At 31.1% G+C, this 21,635-nt stretch overlaps 2 protein-coding genes across 2 annotated transcripts; one reads left to right on the top strand and one right to left on the bottom strand.

The window, feature by feature from the left end:
* Positions 1-165: 165 nt before the first annotated feature.
* LOC133198647 (uncharacterized) lies at positions 166-2,574 on the bottom strand. The gene is made up of 2 exons (XM_061334689.1): positions 2,528-2,574; positions 166-1,138 (listed from the first exon to the last, which is right to left on the bottom strand). Exon 2 carries the CDS (start codon positions 1,128-1,130, stop codon positions 294-296), a length of 837 nt encoding a protein of 278 aa, XP_061190673.1. The 5' UTR covers positions 1,131-1,138; positions 2,528-2,574; the 3' UTR covers positions 166-293.
* Positions 2,575-16,715: 14,141 nt separating this feature from the next.
* On the top strand, positions 16,716-21,378 carry LOC133198094 (acanthoscurrin-2-like). The gene is made up of 2 exons (XM_061334240.1): positions 16,716-16,932; positions 21,122-21,378. The coding sequence occupies exons 1-2, from the start codon at positions 16,716-16,718 to the stop codon at positions 21,376-21,378; spliced, it is 474 nt and encodes a 157-aa protein (XP_061190224.1).
* Positions 21,379-21,635: the final 257 nt, after the last annotated feature.

Here is a 21,635-nt window from a genome sequence, read left to right as displayed (position 1 = left end):
GTTGAAACCTGAACTTCTACCAAGATTAAATCCACAGGATAGGAACTTCCTGTTGCACTGTCTGAAGGTCTTATCGGATGTTTTTGATTGTTTTCAAGTGCAACATGACCGAGCTTTACTTAAATACTTTATTCTATATAATAGGGAAAATAACAAATCACCAACTGCATGTACCTTTAATTTTTATTACCTTTATGATTTTAACACTGACAGATCTCGGAAACTAGTTTTAATAAATCTCTAAAAATTATTTTACAATGCATGTTTCTAAATGTTCGGGAAAGTAGTTTTGATTAGATATAGTCAGTGTGCCTAGATCCCTTGTATCCTTGTTTATGTTTGTCTTTACGCAATACGGGGTTAATATCGATGAAGTCAGCCGCTGATGAAGAAAATGCCCCAAAACCCGCTGGACTGTCTAGAAATCTTTCTGAACGAATACCACCCAAAGAATCAGAATAGGGCCCGATATCGTGATACTGATTGTTGTCAGAATGATGTCTGCTGTGGTAATATTTGTTGTTGTCATAATATTTTCCGTTGTCGTTATGATGCTTATGATATGTTCCCCTCCTTGATGCAGAACGAGATGAGAGAACCGAGGGTAAGGTGAACCTGCTGACATCCCCAGGAAAGGCATCAAAACGATCAGAAAAGAATTCAGCACCAAGATTTCGTGAATTGTGTCTATCATCAAAAGGAAAGATGTCTAGACTCTCATCAAAGTAAGGCCCCCTTCCTAAACGTCCATTAAATGTGTCTACCCCATCAAAGTTGAATCTGGAGAATCCTCTAGAACCAGCATGTCCGGACCTGTGATACTTTCCGTGATATTTTAAACGCCTGCGTCGATTCCGTCCAAATGACAATTGCGATGAGCCTACATCTAAAAAGTTCCCTCCTGGTGCAATGACGTCAAAGGAATCTGTGGCCAATCCAAGTGAAGCATGGCGTCCTGAGTCTAAAGCTGAAAGGGAATTTCTCAAACTTCCTACTCTCAAGCCATTTGGAAAGGGATCATTTCTCCGATTTTTTTCGTAGTGACCATAATAAGATTTTTTGGAGTCGTATCCCGACACCGCAGACAGTAAAGCAAGGGTAACAGCTAATGTGAAAGGCATGCGGTACATTTTGTCACCTGGTAATGATAAGACAAAATCATTTTAAATTGCATGTGAGAGATTAATAAAAAAATCCTCTTTTAAAAAAGTCTTCGAGATTCACTTATAAAGCGAATGGAATATATTCAACCCCTTAAGAAAAAAAAAATACGATACAAATAAATATATTTAAGACGACCAAGACTGCTTGTTTTAAATGTATCTATTGAACAGTGTCAAGTTTACTAATGGTTGAAGAAAAGAAATCTCATTTTATGAGAAAAATTACGTTTATATGATTTTCAGACCAAAGCTACACTGCTTTTCGGGATATCAATATTTCAAACAACAGTAATCAGTCCTGACGTCATTCAAATTAAAGCTTAGTCAGTATTATGATATTTTGATTTCTAACATTTGTATTTGTTTTACTCTCTTATCTCATAAAAATGGGGAAGTTCCACATGTTTGCTTTATTCAGCTAAAAAATATCGTTGATGCATAGGTTTACATTAAATAATATGAAAATATCAATACAACAAGGATAGGGTAATTTTCTTTTTTTTTCCTAATGGTATAGAACTACGAGCTCGTACGACAATGCTTTAGCTACAGAAATTCGGACTACTGTACAATGATCCAATAGATTTAAATGGACACACAATCCGTTGCAAATTGCATCACGACATGGCGGCGCATGCTACGTTCAAGAAGTAGCAGCCCCTCCCCCCCCCGCCCCCCTCCCCCCAAAAAAAGCCTGCAATGACCATGATTTTTGAAAGTTACAGAAAGATGATTCAAAACGTCAAAAAAAAAAACAAAAAAACAAAAAAAAAACAGTAAAAATAGGACTTTTCAGACTTTTGTTTATCAGATTTATGTGCATTTAATTATTCAATTCTCGAAAAAATTTCATCATTAGAGAATGAAAAAAAGAAGTTTTTGTTTATCTTATTGCAATTTAAGTTTAGTAATGCTACACAAGTAATATTAAATCATTTATATGGAAAAACCTTTTGTTGTCAATAGACGTGGAGCTTGCAGAGTGTCTGCTGACAATGCAAAATTAAGGAAATGAGAGTTGTAGAAAAGTCGGAAACTAACGGTCAACTTTATCGAGTTTTTTCTTCCTTTAATGTTTATTTTTTCAAACAACCTGTTAATTATTACTACACGGAACAGTAAAAAATTAGCACAACGTAAGTGATAATAGGTATTATTTACATTTTTAAGAAAAAAACAAAGAATCACTGCAAGGGAATATTAAAACAGCGGCATTGGGAGAATATGTGTTTGGCATTTTTCATGTGAACAGATCTTTGGAATTTTAGAGACTTCTTATCTAAATTGGAGTGTGATTTACTCAATCGATATAAGAAATGAAGATTCTAGTATTTTAGTTACGACATGTATTCAAATTAACTTACCGTATTCCTTTCTTGGGGCTGTTTGATGATAATGTGCAATATCCAAGATATAATGTTATTTATATAGTGATGTGTAACCACGGAACAGTTCTTCCCATTGGATAAGTAACTAGAAAATTGCACTTATGAAACTTTGAAATAAGGATCTAAATGAAGCAACTTAAAACATATCGATCATATTAAATTAATTGGTTATCATGAATTGACAGATCAGTTTTCCTCATAATTTTCATGATACAGGATTACAGAATATAGACACTATATATTATTGCTGACTCTTCTCTTATTACGACTTTCAAATTATAAAAAAGCGTGTGTCGCAGACATCTGTCTCAAATAAAACCAATAAACAAAACAAAGAAAACTAGACAATGCCATTTACATCTCCCTTAATTATATTTTTTTTTTATTAATTTTATTTTTATTGACAAATAATTTTTTGCAATTCTCATCAATGAAAAAAAAATGATCATAGATAAAACTTTTATTTTTGAACTTCTCTGAACTCTGCTTTATTATTATTCTTCAATTCAACGAAAAATAATCTTCATAAGGAAATAAAAACGATGAAAATCATCATCTTGATTGAATCGGGAACGCCTTCTACTTAACCTTTTATTCTCAATCGGATTGACATTACAGAGATATACTAGTAAATCAGCCCCCCTACATATCAAATGCAAGCATTGCTAAAAAAATAATAATAATTTAAAAAAAAAAAGAAAAGAAAAAGAAAAAAAACTTGCTTAATTTAAAAAAAAAAAATGTACAATTGGTTTATTAAAAAAATCACAGATATATACGTTGTAGAAGATCCATGTCTAAACAAGAAAATATCATGTCTTAATATACTCTTCAGATTTCATTCAATTCAAAGTTTTCCTAAATTCCTTATTTAAATGAACTTGTTCAGAGAAATGTTATTGTATACATGTATATTTATAGATTTATGACTTGAGCCCTGATCAATAATTGAGCCTTTAATTAAGCAAGTCAAATGACGAATTTCTTAAGCACATTGACAATCTTTAATTTAACTGTTTGAAATAGATTAAGGTCGACATTTGAATTCCGTCATAAGAATGTGAGTTAGACAAGCAAATTCAAAGAATTGTGGTCCACCACCTTCGGTGTCTTAGTTGATGAGATGCCATTATTTATTGCATATTGTAACTGCTTTGTCTGTGTGTCCTGTCCTGTCTGTGTGTCCCGTCTTGTCTGTGCATTGTTACAACGCACTTTGAAAAATTACGCACTTTGACAATTTTTTTTCAAAGTGCGTTTAATTTGGGACAAAGTTAACGCACTTTGAAAAAAAAAAAATCTTTTCAAAGTACGTTAATATCGACAATATTAACGCACTTTGAAAAAAATGTGCACGGATTGGTCAATATTCTAGCAAATGCCTATATTATGTCTATCTTCGCGAAGAAGTTTTTTTTGGAGGAGGGGGGGGGGGGAGAGGCTAAGCAGCCCTCGCCCCCCCCCCCCCACCACCACCACCACCACGACGCCTATGGTATGATGGCAATTAACATTAATGGACTTTCAATTGTAAAAGAACTTAAATTCAATGTAAAAGGACTTTCTTATACCTTTTACTGTACGTAGATTTTTCCATTTTTTTTCAAATATGACCTGTATGACTACATGTACGAGAAATGCTACAAAATGGGGTCCAAGTTTGTAATCTCATTAAAGATAAGCATAATATGATGTTTTTTAATAGTGATTTGATAAGCATGAAAAAAAAAATATTCCCACAAAATATGATGGCTTTTTTTTAAACAGTTATTTGATTAGTATTAAGAGGTATGAAAAATTAATTATTTATGCATATTATATAATTTCGTTTTGTATTGTATTTGATTTTGTATACATGTAGTTAATTTGGCCAAAATACAGTTAGTTGGCTTTTGTTGCTTAGATCAGCGATATGTTCCCTGAGCCTCTCTTCTTAAATATAACAGGGTGCGTTATTTTTTCTTTTTCAGGGAAGTTTATCTGAATTTTTTCATCTATTTTCATATATATTCCTAATTTTTTTGAGAGAAAGTATGTCCATTGTATACCAGTTATGTAAATACATATATTTTGGAAGGAAGGATAAAGAGTTGGGCTAAGTGACCTTCTACCTGTCTTGTCCTCGTTCTCGATGAGGGTAGATCAATTCATCAGTTTTTCGAAGAAATATAACAAAATGATGCAATATATTACTAAAATCTTAGTCCAAAAATTTTGTTTTATACATATTTTTTCAAAGTGCGTTAAGTTTCTCCATTTTAAGATGTTGATGTACACTCTTAACGAACTTTGAAAAAAAAATTCAAAGTGTGTTGATTTTGTCCCAAATTTACCGCACTTTGAAAAATTTGTTCAAAGTGCGTAATTTTTTTTAAAAGTGCGTTGCCACAGTGCATCATACAAAAAAGACATAAATTATTTCGTGTGCCCTGTATTGTCTGTGCTTCATACAAAAAGACATACATTATTGAATTAATAACAGTTATGACAAAGATTATATCTTCTCAAACTACATCAAACTTCAACATCAAGGTCATGAGGTCAAATATTATAATACAATCCGAAAGGTCTTGACACAATTAATGCACACGTGAAAAAAATATCAAAAACCATAGTATACAATCGGAAAGGTCTTGAAACAGGTAATGCATAAGTCAATAAATGTCGTATCTTCTCTCAATCAAAAGTTATCAGCAATGTTAATATTTTTTGAAAATTGGGTTAAATATGAAGGTCAACGTCATGGGTAAAAAAAAACATTTGGAAATGCTTGTCACAGATAATACACGTGTCAAAATGAATGCCCTATCTTCGATTCTTCAAAAGTTAGAAAAATGATAAAATGGTTGAAAATTAGGTCAATCTTGAAGGTCAAGATCACAGGGTCAAATATCATAGCGCATTCGGAAGCATTTTACACAGGTAATGCACTTGTCAAATATGAAGGCCCTATCATGTGTCATTTACAAGTTACCAAAGTTAATTTTTTTGAAAATTAGGTCAAACATGAAAGTCAAGGTCAAGGGGTAAAGAATCATAGCATGGTCGCAAACACCTTGTCACAGGTAATGTGCATGTCAGATATGAAAGCCCTATCTTTTCTCAATCAAAAGTTATATGCAAATATAAAATTTTGAAAAGTATTTTGCATGGTTTTGATTATATCTGACCATAAACATTTGCATCTTGTGTTGTTTTTCTTACTGTTACAAAATGATACAGTTCTATCCTTTTTTTTTTTTTTTGTTAATATTAAAAGTGTAGTAATGCATCATATACTTTATTAAATCATTTCATTAGTGGTACATTTTTTCCCGGTAAAAGAAGAAAGAAATATAACTGTACTTCTGTTGCTGGATGCGGTCTTTAAAAAAAGAAAACCATGTGATATTCTAACAAAAAAAGCAGTGCGTTAGGCCAACATTAACATAATGTTTGCTTGCCCTCTCCCGACTCAGGCTGATAGAGTTGAGTCAGAAGGTAGGTGAAAATTTTTTTTCAAAGAAAATTTAAAAATCAATGCTGAATTTTCAAAATCTATTTTCCGGAATGCATTAAAGAAAATTCCTTCTTGGGTAAAAAAAAGTTTTGAGTCGGCCATTTTTAGCCAGTCATTCGGGAGAGGGCAACCAAAAATTTTTTAAAGATGGCCTTATTGTGCAGTCTAATATGAATTTGATATATAGGACACTAAATATTATTATTATTATTATCATTTATATATGGATATATGTATGTATGTATATATATATATATATATATATATATATATATATATATATATATATATATATATATATATATATATATATATATATATTTGATATTTTTCATTTGATTCTGTGATGATGAATTATTGTTCTTCCTATTATCTGTAAAATTTTATTCATATCATTGTCAGACACAAAGAAAAAAATACATTTCCGAAAAAAATAAGCAGCGCCATGTAACATACTGTTTTCCACTTGATCTTAATGCTATAGTCGTCGATAAAAACCAATGTTTGGAAGTTAAAATTGTAAAATTAAGAGCAGAGGTTCAAAATTCATATAGAAGTGAATTTTAAAACAGATATAACGGAAAAAATATCTCTCCTCTTAATATTTGATGTCTTTTCAAAAGAATGATCCATTTTTTTTACTTTTATTTATTTCATCAGATTATCTTTAAATATACATTAACTTGGATCGAAAAAATTCTGGTATTTATATAATAGTCAAAATACCTCTTACAAACAAAACGTATGCTTAATGAAGAGCTGCTTGTTCGATCTAGCATTAAAAAAAAAAATCCACGAAAGTTTTATTTTATTGTTCTTCACCATGGATAGAAATGGATAGAATAACAGTCTGTGACAATTTTTGTTATATATGGCATTGCTGTGTTATTACTGTGTCTACTTATTGTTTGCATTGATACTTTTCACTTATTTAATCTTGCTTTACATTAACCTAATGTAATTATATTGTTTATCTAAAAATAAACATATTTCAATTTCAAATTATCCCTTAATTTGGAGTAGAACGTGACAGTATGACACTATATTTGATTGCAGAATGAAGAATAATAATGATGTACTTAAAACTGACATTTTTTTATATCAATGAAAAGTCTTATTGCAGGGCTTCAAACTTTGACATCTCTGACATTAAACAGGAAATACATGCATTCATCAGGGCTTTTTATCTACATATCATTAAGCGTTTCATTCAAATATAGAATATCAGGCATATTTCAAGGTTAACGGTGGCAAGTAATTGCATCGTTGTACGGGATCATGTCAATAATGTCAATCCTTTTTCTAAATAGTTTAGTACTAGCTACTTTTCTTGTCTTTTTTAACACAACGTTTCCTTCCCGATAAATTTCATAGATTAAATACATTTATTAAACTAAATATACATGTTGATACCCTCAGCCGTCATTGGTGTCTTTACATATAAGACGAAAATATTAAAACCGTTTTAAATAAGCTATACATGTAAAGGATTATATATTTTTGCTCATGAAGCAAAATTCGCGTCAGGCGAGTTTTGCTTTCTCGTAAGTCTAGTTTACCATTAACTATGAAGAATTTTTGTCTCTTTCACATGACAGAAATGCATTGGAAGTCCAGAATCATCATCCATTTCTCGGTGTTTGGCTAGACAGTTATTTCATTGGATGATGACTTATATTTCCTTTTATTTCCTTTTTATCACAATCATTCATACTTGATCAATACATAGAGGACTCACGGGAGGTGTGATTGGTCGCCAGGGAATACGTAATCCTCCTAGACACCTGATCCAACCTCTGGAACTTCTGGGGGTCTGTGTTTTATGCCCTGATCACAGATTTTTATTGTTTATAGATTTTTGTTTACATCAGCCACTGCTCGTAATCTTCACCCTTTTTATTTCTTTCATTTTACACCCGTGTCATATTTTGTGTCATTTTACACCCGTGTCATATTTTGTGTCATTTTACACCCGTGTCATATTTTGTGACACATATGTTTCCTTTATAATTGATGTTTCAGCTAAAACAAGTAAAATATTTTGATAAGCAACACTTTAAAAAAACATGATTCGTAGAATATTAGAAACTTGTGAAACTCATCTAATTGCAGGTCTCATAATGCTTTTTTACCACGTTTTAAATGAATGTTTTGTTTATCAGGGTGGCTATAAGAAAGCAATATTAAAAAAAAACAAACTTTTTCTCCAAATTCTTGGTTAGTTATAGTTTGCAATACTTAAATTGCTTTTTTCAAAACCTAATGATAAGGACACTTTTTCTTATTTTTGAGTACTTTCTTTATTTCAATGTTTGTATAAATAATGCTGGATTTCAATCAGGTTACATCTAAAAAAGAAACATAAATAATATCAATATAAAAATATCATAATACACAAAAAGCATGACAAAATAAGACTTTCTGATAGAAAGATGGCATTTTTGTAGAATGAAAATGCCTAATCTTTATTTCTATATCTTTATAAATATTTTTTTTCCTTATTTTTAAACTGATATGTATTTTTTTAATTATTTATTTCTGATAAGGACTGATTCTATTCGGTTTATTCAATTCTTACATTTTAGTTAAATCAATAATATCCCCTTCTTCTAAATCTGCCGAGTCCTCCGCGTCCGAATCCAAAAAGTCCACCTCCAATACCGCCATTCCATCTGTTAAAGCGTCCGCCACCAATTAATCCACCCCCGTAGTATCCGCCCCCTAAACGGTACCCTCCGTGTCCTCCCCAACCACCGCCGTATCCGCCATACCACTGGGCGTCAGTGACGGAGAGCACAACACAAGCCACCAAAAGAGCGAGACATACAGATTTCATTGTGGTAGGATTCCTGTTTATCAAATAATAATGATAATAATAATAATAATAATAATAATAATAATAATAAAAGTTATGTAGTTGTTATTGTTTATATATTGAATAATACAAGACAAGGGAGCAAGTTATACAGATCACATTGTATAAAGGTGTTCTCTTATTCAAACATATCTTGATAGTACTATATATGTAAAAATGCATGCATAGAAGATCGAAGAACAAAAATACGGATTTCATTGTAAAAGGATTTTCTGTAAATTGAGTGGATCCTAATCATCTTAGCTTATTGAAATTAAGATGAAAACTAATTGTATGTATTTTTTCTTTAAATATTACGGTTAATATTGAAATTTAAGTTATATGTTATTTTCAAAAAGAGTCTCCTTTCAGGATTTATTTTTATTTTTGGATAAATTTTATCTTTGAATCATTCTCTGTATTTTTTTTTGTTCATTATTGATAAGAAATATAAGATTCTTGAAATAGGTTTCCAAAGAAATCACTGTTTTGCTTTAAAACCACAGAATAGTAATAAAAAAAACATTTTTACTCTATCTGTTATGCTTTAAAATAATAGTTAAATAGATTTATGAAAAAGAAACAAAATGTATTCTTTAACATGAGCTCTAATAAGACTTATTTTGAGCGTATTTCTGATTTGTTGGCAACATTCAACATTTACAGTAAAGAAAAGTGTACTTACCTTGTTTGTTTTACACAAGAGCAGAGGATTTCAAAGTGTTTGAGATATCATGTCTTCGGTTCCCTTTATATACACATTAAGACAGTGGACATTGTGTACTATTTCCTCCTTCTAACTTCCTTTGATAAACACTTTATTTCCCGGTTAATTCCTCAAAGAGTGGGGATTCCCTTTCGTCAGTAGTGCTGTATTGAACACTATTCCTGGTACCGTTAAAAAATGACATGGTCACTTGACTTCACTGTAGTCGTAAAAATTGACACAATTAACGTCTTGTTGGACGTGTTTATTGCATGTCCGTTACGCACTGACCAAATTTGATTGTACACAGGCGGCAAAGTGATGTACGCCTTTTATTTGGATTAACTTACCCAGTTTCTTGAAATCTGACTAAGTTTGTAACGTCATTTGTACAGAGATGCGTAATCTATCTCGAAGGAAAATGGACAAGGAAATGCAAGGTAGGGTATATATATTGCAATGGGAATCCAAGAAATTCAAAAATACCTACATCAAATTCAAAGTGTTTTGAAAGCTTCTTAAGGTAAGTCTAGTCTCTCAGTAAAAGTGTTTTTGCATATTTTACAGTCATTTGGTATGATGAAAAATATATATTGATATGTGTAAAACTCTTAAAAATAAAACTTGTTTCATTAAATAGAATGAAAATAGAAAACTGAAAGAACTGTAGAAAGTACAAGGCCCTATTGCAAATAATCCCCTCTTAATTTGTCGATACAAATATCATTTTAAAGGCATACATGGCGTAATTTTTATAAGTTCAGACTAAAGAAAATTAAAAAGATCTTTCTATTTGTTTTATTACTTTATATAAAGATAGGAATTTCCTGTAAATTACACTATTTAAATCGATCGTGTTTCATAGATATTAGAAATTTAAAACAATAACCGATTTATTTACCGACTCCGCATTTAAATATCAGACACAGTTTAAAGTCAATTTAACTAATAGAAACGTGAGGTTCAAAATCAGTGAAAATTTTAATCTAAACGTAAATAACAAATAGCATGTTCAACTACACTCAAAGTCATATTTTTATTTTTTAGCTCAGATACGCCATATATAGCTTTAAAGAAACTCATCTTTTTGTAAATACATTATATAGAGTCCAGAAGAATCTTGAATGAGTGTGTACATTTCTGCTTTTTGTTCAGTTTTTCAGAAAAGGGTGTTAGATATATATGTATTCGGACTGTTATTCTGAAATCATAAAACAATTTTTAATTTTTCATCTTTTTGCAAAGATCTGAATCGCAATTATATCATCTTATTTAACTATTGTTTCAATCCATGTTCATTGTATACGCTTCTATGTTTACCATGAATGATATAATTCTTAAATAAAAAATGAATTAAATTGAAACAAATCTTATTGAACTGAATAATTAGCTTGGTCTTATAAAAAGCTAATGAACATTAAGGTATAAATACAGAATTATTCGTTCATATCAAAATAGTGAACTGCATATAATAAAAAAAAGTTTTACAGGGAATGCCAAGCCTTCCATTTGTTAGAAACAAGCGTCTGTCACATACAGCACCCTATTTTTCATATGAAAATAAAAAAAAAATTAGATTTTACATTATAAATCTGATGAGTTTGTATTATATATCCAAATAGGGATTCGTTTAATGATTTATTTTCATTTTTATGCATTAGGTACATAACCAGCAATGAATTCTTTATTGTTCTCACTTCTGGTGGCCTGTGTTGTGATCGCTGTTGTCCACGGACAGTGGTACGGATCATATGGACGAGGAGGATGGGGAGGTAATTACGGAGGATACGGACTCGGAGGTGGATATTACGGGGGTGGATCTCTCGGTGGCGGATATTATGACGGATGGAATGGTGGAATCGGGGGTGGATTCATTGGTGTGGGGCGTGGGGGCTTTGGAAGAAGATCTTACTACTAAGTTTGGAATAAGGAGGAACATCTTAAATCAAATGTTGTGCAATATCTTCGATAAATATGGACTTCTGTCTGACTTCCTTCCTCGTTTGACTTTGAAATCAGAATTTTAGTGCTCAGCATGACTATTTCATTTATTTGATACATTTTCATCATTCTATTGTATATATTTTGTTTTCATGTAATTAATTCAAAACGCATTCATGTGCCATAAATGCCTATAAAAAATTTATACATTTTTTATGGATTTGTTTGACAAATAATTAAAAAAAAATAATAAAATGGGTCTTTCTTTTGCAATTTTGCATGAATCTGATGAAATATAACGTGAATTAATCTTATGCAGAAAGAATATTTATATTTAAAAGTCTTTTTCGCTCTTTCCTTTCTAAATAAATGTAATCGAAATTTGACAAATTATGCTCATTAATACACATCAAACGTCTCTGAAACTTTACTTTCATCTTTAAAACATACTTTTAACATTATTTTCGCAAAATTGAAAAACAATATTTCAGAATGGAAATATTAGCGTTGGGCTTCAAAAAAGGCCACTAAATTTCCCATCTCAATATAAAATTATTAAATACTTCTTCCTCAGGGGATATCGTGCATGACTTGCTGAAACATTTTGCAGATCAAAAGTCAGGCAGCTAAAAGATGGAGAAACTGAAAAACTCGAGTGAAATGTTATCAATTTTATCTTCATTTGTATAGGGAGAACACTCTAGAAAAATGAATGAAGCATAATAAGATGGTGAACTGCGACTATATTAAAATTATATTATATTATATTAAAATCACGCATTAAAAGATTGAGGAGCAATATGAGAAGCATCTATCCTTTTGTATTCAATAATCCAGAAGTTAAAAAGAATTCGATTACATGATCAGTATGTACTGGTCCCTGCTGACAAAGCAGGTACCAACATTGTCTTTGTTTGTAAGGTTCATTATATTAAATGTATTTTAGAGGAACTTGGATTTAATTCTACAAGTGGTAATCCAACTTATACTCATAGTTCTCTTTCTAAGGAAGAAATTCTTCAGAATCATATGTCAGTTTTGAATATTTTTAATATTCCAAACAACCAAAATGAATTTGAATTACCATACCTATATTGGATTCTGAAACTTTATAAAAATCCTTACAAACAAATATACATCGCGGGTTCCAGTAAATGTTTAACCAAGCCTCTTTCTTTACTCCTCACTAAGATATTAACAGTAGTGAAGGAGAAACTTCAAGAGTACTGTGCAATAATATATTCGAGAAGTGTTGTAAATCAGATATGGATACTTAAAAATTCCAAGGAACTTTTGGAAAATTTGAAATCTCAAGATTTTACCAAAATCAACAGCTTAAAAACTTACGACTTTTCAACTTTATACACAAACATTCCCCACGATAAATTAAAATCCAGGCTTTTTGATATCATTGACAGCTGCTTTAAAAAAAAATGGGACCCGTAATTTTGCTTACCTTGTCATTGGTCATTAGCAAAATTATTTTCTTTAAAAAACATTCTGATTGTACACACAAGTACTCTGAAGTTGACATTACAAAGATCAGTTTCTGATTGACAATATCTATGTGGCTTTTGGAGACCAGGTCTTCCAACAATCTATTGGAATTTCCATAGATACCAATTGCGCCCCTTTATTGGCAAACCTTTTTTTTTGGATTCATATGAAGCAGAATTTGTCCAAAATCTTGTACGTGAAAAGAAAACTTTTGCTGTGGCCTTCAAATCGACATTGAGATATATCGACGACGTATTGTCAATTAACAATGGTTACTTCCATTCTTATGTCGATACGATGTATCCCGGTGAGCTTGAGATAAAATATACCACAGAGTCTGACACATCTGTTTCATATTTGGATATTTCACTTGAAAAAGACGTTAATGATAATCTAACAATCAAGCTTTATGATAAACGTGATGACTTTAACTTTTCAATCGTCAACTTCCCTCACTTATGCAGCAATATACCTTCATCACCTGCATACGGGGTTTATATCTCTCAGTTGATTCGATATGCAAGAGCATGCCATGCTCTACGTATGTACAATTTTTAAAACAAGGTAAATTATTGACAAACAAGTTGTCGAAAAAAGAATATCAGCAGTCTCGTTTAAAATCATCATTTCGTAAGTTCTATGGTCGATACAATGACCATGTCAGCAAATACAATTTATCAATGAGTCAAATGCTGACTGATGTTTTTCATACTAATTGTTAGGCCATTATTTACACACTGAATTCTCGACGGATTTTTCCGTTATTTCCCAATTATGATAAGGAACACACGGTGGATGTGACCGGTCGGCAGGGGATGCTCACTCCTCCATGGCACCTGATCCCACCTCTGATGTTTTGGAGGTTCGTGTTTGCTCTTCCCCTATTTTGTATTGTTTAATGGACTTTTGAGCTTGAATACTGTTCGTTATCTCCATATATTTCATACATGTACATGCATGCGAATTTCCCCCCTTTTATTTGTGATATTTCTAGCCCTTGAATCTTATAAAAGGAAAATATTGCCTATGCCCAGTGATTAACATCCCCATAGGGAACGGAATTAGAGTATAAATTATTGATAATTGTTTTTGTGAATATATTAATTTTCAAGTTAAGACTATTTTTAACCATACATAACTTAATAAAAGTAATAACTTGAATCTTTGAATATTTGGATATCTATTTAGATCTGCATAGTGTCAGAAAAAAAAATTAAAAAACGAAAACTTGTCATTTCGTATAAACGGAATCATAAATATTGTTTTAAAGGGTAACCTCATTTTACATTTGTAAATGGTGCACACACGTATAGGGCCGGAATTTGTTGTTGTTGTTGTTGTTTTATGAAAATTTTACCAATTTCTATTCCTGTTAATGCTTTTATCCTAAAAAAATGTAGTAATTTGCTTCTCATAGTTAGATAATTTATCTCTAATCAATGCAAGTTGGTTGAAGAGATAGCAGGAATCTCCACTGAGTTCAACCATGTAGATTTAAATTGTTGTTGCATTTTGATTTTTTGCCATCTCGAAACACTTTTTGATATACATGTATATATATATTTCTTGTACGTTTCATTGTAATGTCAGTGTCTATAGTTATAATTTTCTGTATTTACAACACATTTTCAATAAAATTTCACAAAAAAACAACCATACCATTAAAGTATACAATTTATATAGATAAAATCTAAATGAGTGAAGTCACTGATAAGTTGCCTCTCTGTTTATAAATCTCTGATATGAATTTATACCATTGACTAATCTAAATAAAGAATTGAAAATACTGTATTTCACTCATATATCAATACAAGCACTATTTGTTCCACCTCAAAAGACAATTACTAGTAGTGAGACGGAATAAAACTAAATACACTGAAATTCGAGGTATAGTTCCGCTTGAATGCGTTTACTTACATATTAAGTTTCAAAAATTTACGATTCGCTTTACCTTTAATGTTTTTTCCTTATCTTTTTTAATACAAAAAATGAACATTCATTAAAGACAGATGATTGACGTAAAATGCACAAACCCCTCTATAAAAAAAAAAAAAAAAAAAAAAAAAAAAAAAAAAAAACAGCATTTAAAATTGTAAAACTGTGGCACCAAGTGGACTCGAACCACGACTCTAGATAACCTTTAAAAGCCATCTGTCTTATCTTCTCAGCTATTCTGACTGTAGAATAAGTGGGCAGAAATACGAATCAAGTTTTCAAAAATATATTTTTTACGCCCGAGAGCGAGGAAACCCCCGAGAATTTCAATTTAGATTATTCCTTGGATCACATCCTATCCAAAAACATAATTCTAATCATGGGCAGGCTTGCCCTGAAGGACTTCTAGGTCGAGAATCATGGAAATACGGATGCTTAAATGTATGATATATACTGGAAAAAATATTGAAAATGTTGTTTTGACAAAAGTTGAGGGTTGATTTTAAAAATAATAAATAATAGATTTCAAGTTAAAAAATATGAATATTAAAAATAGACACATATGCACTAGAAAATATTTAACGAACATTGACATTAAAATGTGAATTTCTCCGGGAAATTGTTCTCTCCTATGGGTCAATTCGTTTGAAATTCTGACTACATCCTTTATGAATTAAACAAAGTAAACAACTGGTTTATTCATAACATTTAAATAACTTTAAAACTCATTTAACCATCAGCCATGAAAAGGCTAGAATAAAAATTCAAGTCAGTTACCTAATCATTGCAGACAATTGAATTGAAGCTGTTACAAAAAAGGTGTTTGAATATAACCAACAGTTTTCAAGGAAAGTTTGAAAAAATGTGGGCAAACAAATTATAAAGGAGATTAACAAAACCAATCAATGGAATATCAATATAGTTTTTTTTTTTCTTTATTTACTATAAGAATGGGAATTCCCCCTGTCAATGGTTCCAAACCGCACACTATAATTACTATCCTTAGTTATACAGTCACTTAACCTTGTAAGGACGTGATATTGAGATATTTTACGACTTGCTTGACATATTTATTGCATGTCCGTTACGCACTGACCACACTGATTGTAAACAGACTGAAAAATATATATGTATGGAAGAGAAACTTACGTAGACTCATAAAATCAGACTATGTTCATTGTCTGGATGAACAAAATGCGTAATTTAAGATCAAGTAAGATAGACAAGGAAATACTAAGTAGGGTATATATTGCAAAGCGAATCCTCGGATGTTAAGAAACACTATCAAAACTCACCAGTGCTTATTAAGCATAGGAAAGGTAAGAGTACAGCGCTAATTCTCTTTTTGGTACTTCAATAATCTAATAGCATGCAACTGATGAGATTAAATATGTATCATGAAATGTAAATCATAGAATAAAATGCATATAAGTTCCATTTCTTAAATAGAATAAAAGTTGATGCCATTTCTAAAAGGAGTTTATTTTACTCCTTATAAGATTTCAATTCAAATAACTTTCTCTTAATTTTAAATATCTATCATTTTTGTTCTATCATTTAGTGGTTAAAATAATCCAAACTTATATTCTGTATATATATTTTTTAAGACCAAATGAAAGCATGCACTAGTCATTAGCATTATTTAATTTTTTCCCTATTTTATAAGACAGATATTTTAATTGTATGGTGTGATACAAAAAATGATTTTTTTCCCACAGGTCAATAACCCACAATGAACTCCTTATTATACTCACTTCTTGTGGCCTGTGTGGTGATCGCTGTTGTACACGGACAGTGGTACGGATCATACGGACGAGGAGGATGGGGAAGTAATTATGGAGGATACGGACTCGGAGGTGGATATTACGGGGGTGGATCTCTCGGTGGCGGATATTATGACGGGTGGAATGGTGGAATCGGAGGCGGATTCATTGGTGTGGGGCGCGGAGGTCTCGGAAGAAGATCGTACTACTAAATTTTGACTAATTTTGACGATTAGTGTTCTGATCGTAAAAGTTTTTGTAGAGCGTTATTTTAATTAAGACTGATTTTTTATCTGCAAAACACTGCGATAAAAAGGTGCATTGTTTCCTTTTATGAATATCATCATTTGTGCATATATATGTGTATGTGTGTGTGTGAATTTTTATGGTCTGTTTATCGTATGCATTTTGTTTTCACATTATTTATTTTGAAACATATTCAAGTGTTACGAATGCCGTTTTATAAATTGTTAATACAAATTTAAATGATCAATAAAACGATAAATCAAACATTTTTCCTGTTGCAAGTTTAGATGAATTTTATGAATTTGTCTTTTGATCCTTAATCGGGAATACACATTGAAACCTGAAGTTATTCATTGAGTGCTTTACTCTAACGCCCCTTGGAATCATTTAATCAAAAAGGAGTTATATCTCTTTCTATGTTTATGTTAATTGCCAATCCTGATGAATAATTCATCTTTTATCAGATGCATCTGAAAATCTATAATTTTCGTTGTTTACCTTAAACAATCAATTCGCTTTTTGGAAAACAATCTGTACGAAGATTAAATTGTTTGCATGATTTTTTTGGCAAATGTATAACATTATGTCCAAGAAAAAGATAAAAAAAAAAAATATAGCAATTTGAACTAAAATTTTTCAGCACAGTTACAATTATTATATTAATCAGTATTTATCAAACTCAACAGTAAAAGGCGAAAATAATTATCAGTCTTTATCAGAAACGACTACAATTTTCAGCAACAACAGCAATAATATCTGATTCAGTAAATATCAATATTTATCAGCAAGAACAACACAGTATCAGTAAATATCAATTAATATCAGTAAATTTGGAGATTCTCAGCACTTCTTTCCCAGAAATAATAGTTAAATTGAATTTATCTTAATTTGTTATTTTAAAAGGAGGAAAATGGGTTCATTTTTCATTTTTACTTCAACATTTTTAACAAATTCTCGTGCGTTTTTTTTTTTTTTTAAATTATTAATTATACATTCTTTCTAATTATCTGTATGACTCTCTATGATCTGATGTCTGAAGGATAAAAATGAATTTGAAAGTTTATATACATGTGTAACTATGGCGTAGAATCACTATTAAAACGAAAACGCAAATGCAACTTGAAACCTAAAAAAATATATATTCTTAATTCTAAACAAAGTATTGATTGTTTTGCTTTAGAAAATGACTTTTTTATCTTCTCACATCACCCTGCGAGCAATGAATAACGTATTTTAACTTACAACTGTATAACGTCATTCACACGCGTAAAATTCAAAACAAAAAGTTGTAGCATTGGGCAACATCAACACATTGAAGGTAACTTCTATGTGAATAAATAGAGTTCATTCAATCACCAAACATTTGAAAGCATAAGCAAGCATTTAGATATATAATGACTTGTAAATTAAGATATTTTAACGGGGAAAATTTCGGGGTTAGAGTACATACCCCAAACACATATGAAATCAAACATTGACAGTTCTGGCATTATTGCAGTAAATGCCATTGAACAACATCAAAACACTTTAAATACTTTTTTCTTCGTAAATTTTGAGTTAATTCAATCATCAGATCTTAAAAAATTCCAATCCATCAATTGGAGGAATGAAGAAAATGAGGATTGAACTTGTATCACAAATAGAAGCCAGTACGAGGGTTGTTAGAAAAGTTCGCGGACAAGTTATTTTGTGAGAGCGCTTTTTGCATGAAACCAGTACAACTCTATAGACAGAAACTATACAGATTTTCCAATAATGATGCAAATATTTGGTGTTTTTCGATGATCCTTAAAAAATGTACAGCTATTCTATTTAGATAAAACATGCTTCACGGAGCATGTCACTTTTGGCACATTTACAATTTTTTTTGGAAAAAAATCTATAAAAAAAAGCATTGTTGTAGCGCAGAAAGATTTATGATAATTTACTTACCTCTACAATAATCATGATGAAACATCATTTGGCGAAATTGTGAATTAAATTGGAGCCGTCATGACCGTTTTATCGCTAATTTTAGATAATCAATGCAGTAAAAATAAAGTCAAGAATGGCAACGTCATTGAACGTCTTGGGACACCGCGCTATTAAAACAAAATATGTCTGCAGACTGGAAAATACCCGAAAGAGACTCGAATGTTCTAGATGCTGCTGGGAATTGCCTACACGTATTTAGAACCCAAGTGTTCAAATGGTAGTGGCTTATTAAGAATAGAAGTATTGACATTTTTGATAATCAACTCTTGTGATACCCCAATACCCCGCTTATTGCATGGACGTTTCGCCTATGGATTTTGCATTGTTCCCATATACATGTACTACGTAGACATTGACTTTAAGATCTCACTTATATCCTATATGCCACAAAAAGACATTTTAGAAAAAAAAAATAGTAAAATGTCTTTATATAGTTATTTAATTATTAGGTAGGAAAAAGACATGAAAAGTCTACAGAAATGAAAGATATTTGGAACTGTGAAAAGGCTTAACAAGTTTTGAAGCAGGTTGTTACGTCAGCTATAACGTTATGCGATTGCTCCGTGAATCCTGTGACCGCACAGTAAAAATCATGGTATATTTTCAAACTTTTAGTAAATGAACCTGATTTTTTTTGTTTACATACAAATAAACAAAAGATAAGCATTTAATTAGAAAGACGTCATTCTTCAAAATACACATTATATTTTCCGTAAATTGACGTGTCCGCGAACTTTTCTAACAATCCTCGTATAGTATCTAATAATATCAGTTTTTTGGGGGATTTTTTCTCTTTTTCTCTTTTTTTTTGGGGGGGGGGGTGCCTTTGCCAATTAAATAATAAGATTTTCAGAGAAATAAATTGAAAGATGAAGATAGATATTTAAAAAAAAAAAAAAAAAAAAAAAAAAAAAATTGGACGTCTACATGAATGAGAATTCCCGTGGCAGATTTTTTCAGGACCGCCTGTTATTCTTTTTATTTTCGGAATAGTGATAGATTCACTTGACCTTGTAATTTTTTTTTTTTTTTTTTTTTTTTTTTTGGAAAAAAAATATTTATCTTCAACTTTCAATTTATTTCTCTGAAAATCTTATTATTTAATTGGCAAAGGAGTAAGCGCAATAAGGATTTATTTGACATCTTTATTATAATGTTGTTAGACACTGACCACATCAGGCTGTAAGCAGGCGGGGATTACAAGTATACTGATTATATTTAGAACAACTACGCAGTGTCCGTGAATTCTGACTACGTGTATTTTCCTTTTTAATAAAAATACGTAATCGTGGATCAAGGAAAATAGACAAAGACAAGGAAATACTATGCAGGGTATATATTGGAAGACGAATCCCATAGTGTTCAAAATATGATAAAGGAATTGACTGTGCTTCGGAAAGATTTGAAAGGTATGGCTACATTGTTTATACAATTCTTTAGGATTTTTGCTATTTTGTTGTGTATCCTTTGTCTTATTATGATTGTAAAAGTTAGGCAGCTTTACCATAAGTTATATAAAAGGTGTATGATTTGATGAAGAATAATGCTTATGTCAGATATCTCAAAAATTTTCTCAACTTTCCGTTGTTCAATTATAGACCCTTCCTCTTCCTGGAGTCAATTTTGCTATAAGTAGACATTTATAATTATGTATTTATGTTTTGAATTATCATTTAAAATTTTGAATGGATAACTTACAGCAGAATTGTCTGTTAAAGTGACCACGTAGGAGCACTAGCCTTAAACATAATTAAACTAATTATTCTCATAAAAAAATATTCTTTATTCATTCCTTATTTAGAAATATGGGGACATAGAGGTCACCATTTTTCTGTGTCGTCTAGGACATTTAATGTGACATAGTCTATAATAGAATAAAGCGATTAGTTTTGTTTTCGCTATAAGATCAAACATTAAAAGATACATGTATACCACTTTTTCACTCACGTGAATATCGTGAACTACATGCAACGCATAATTTTTCAGAAAATGTCAATTCTTTCAGTAAAGCTGTCATTAAACATAGCATCCATTTTTCTTCATATGAAATTAGATGATTTATTCTTGGCATGTGATTTTTACTCATAAACTGTATTTTATATATAAAGTTTACTTACTTTACGTAATTTAGCAATATGTTCATTTTCTCCATCAGGTACATCGCCAATAATGAACTCCTTATTATACTCACTTCTGGTGGCCTGTGTGGTGATCGCTGTTGTACACGAACAGTGGTACGGATCATACGGAAGAGGAGGATGGGGAGGTAATTACGGAGGATACGGACTCGGAGGTGGATATTACGGGGGTGGATCTCTCGGTGGTGGATATTATGACGGGTGGAATGGTGGAATCGGAGGTGGATTCATTGGTGTGGGGTGCGGAGGCTTTGGAAGAAGATCTTATTACTAATTTTTGATTATTGAAGATGACTAATAATTTTGATTTCTAATGAAATATTTATATGCTTAATTGAATAAATGACATTTTTGTCTGCATCTGACGTTGATATGTACATTGCAATACATTACATGTTCATTTATAGGAAAAGCTTTGTTTATACGTATGTAATATGTTTTCTTATCATCAATTTTCCATTCGCTTAATTTATTTTGAAACATATTTAAGTGCCATTATTGTTTGTTTATATATTATTTCTATTTTTTGTT

The sequence above is a fragment of the Saccostrea echinata genome, unplaced genomic scaffold (assembly GCF_033153115.1).
Source record: "Saccostrea echinata isolate AGI-Se365-2 ecotype Australia unplaced genomic scaffold, CSIRO_AGI_Sech_v1 ptg000033l, whole genome shotgun sequence".
Taxonomy (NCBI): domain Eukaryota; kingdom Metazoa; phylum Mollusca; class Bivalvia; order Ostreida; family Ostreidae; genus Saccostrea; species Saccostrea echinata.
The sequence above is the reverse complement of the archived record's forward strand: the minus strand, read 5'-3'. Positions and strand labels throughout refer to the sequence as shown.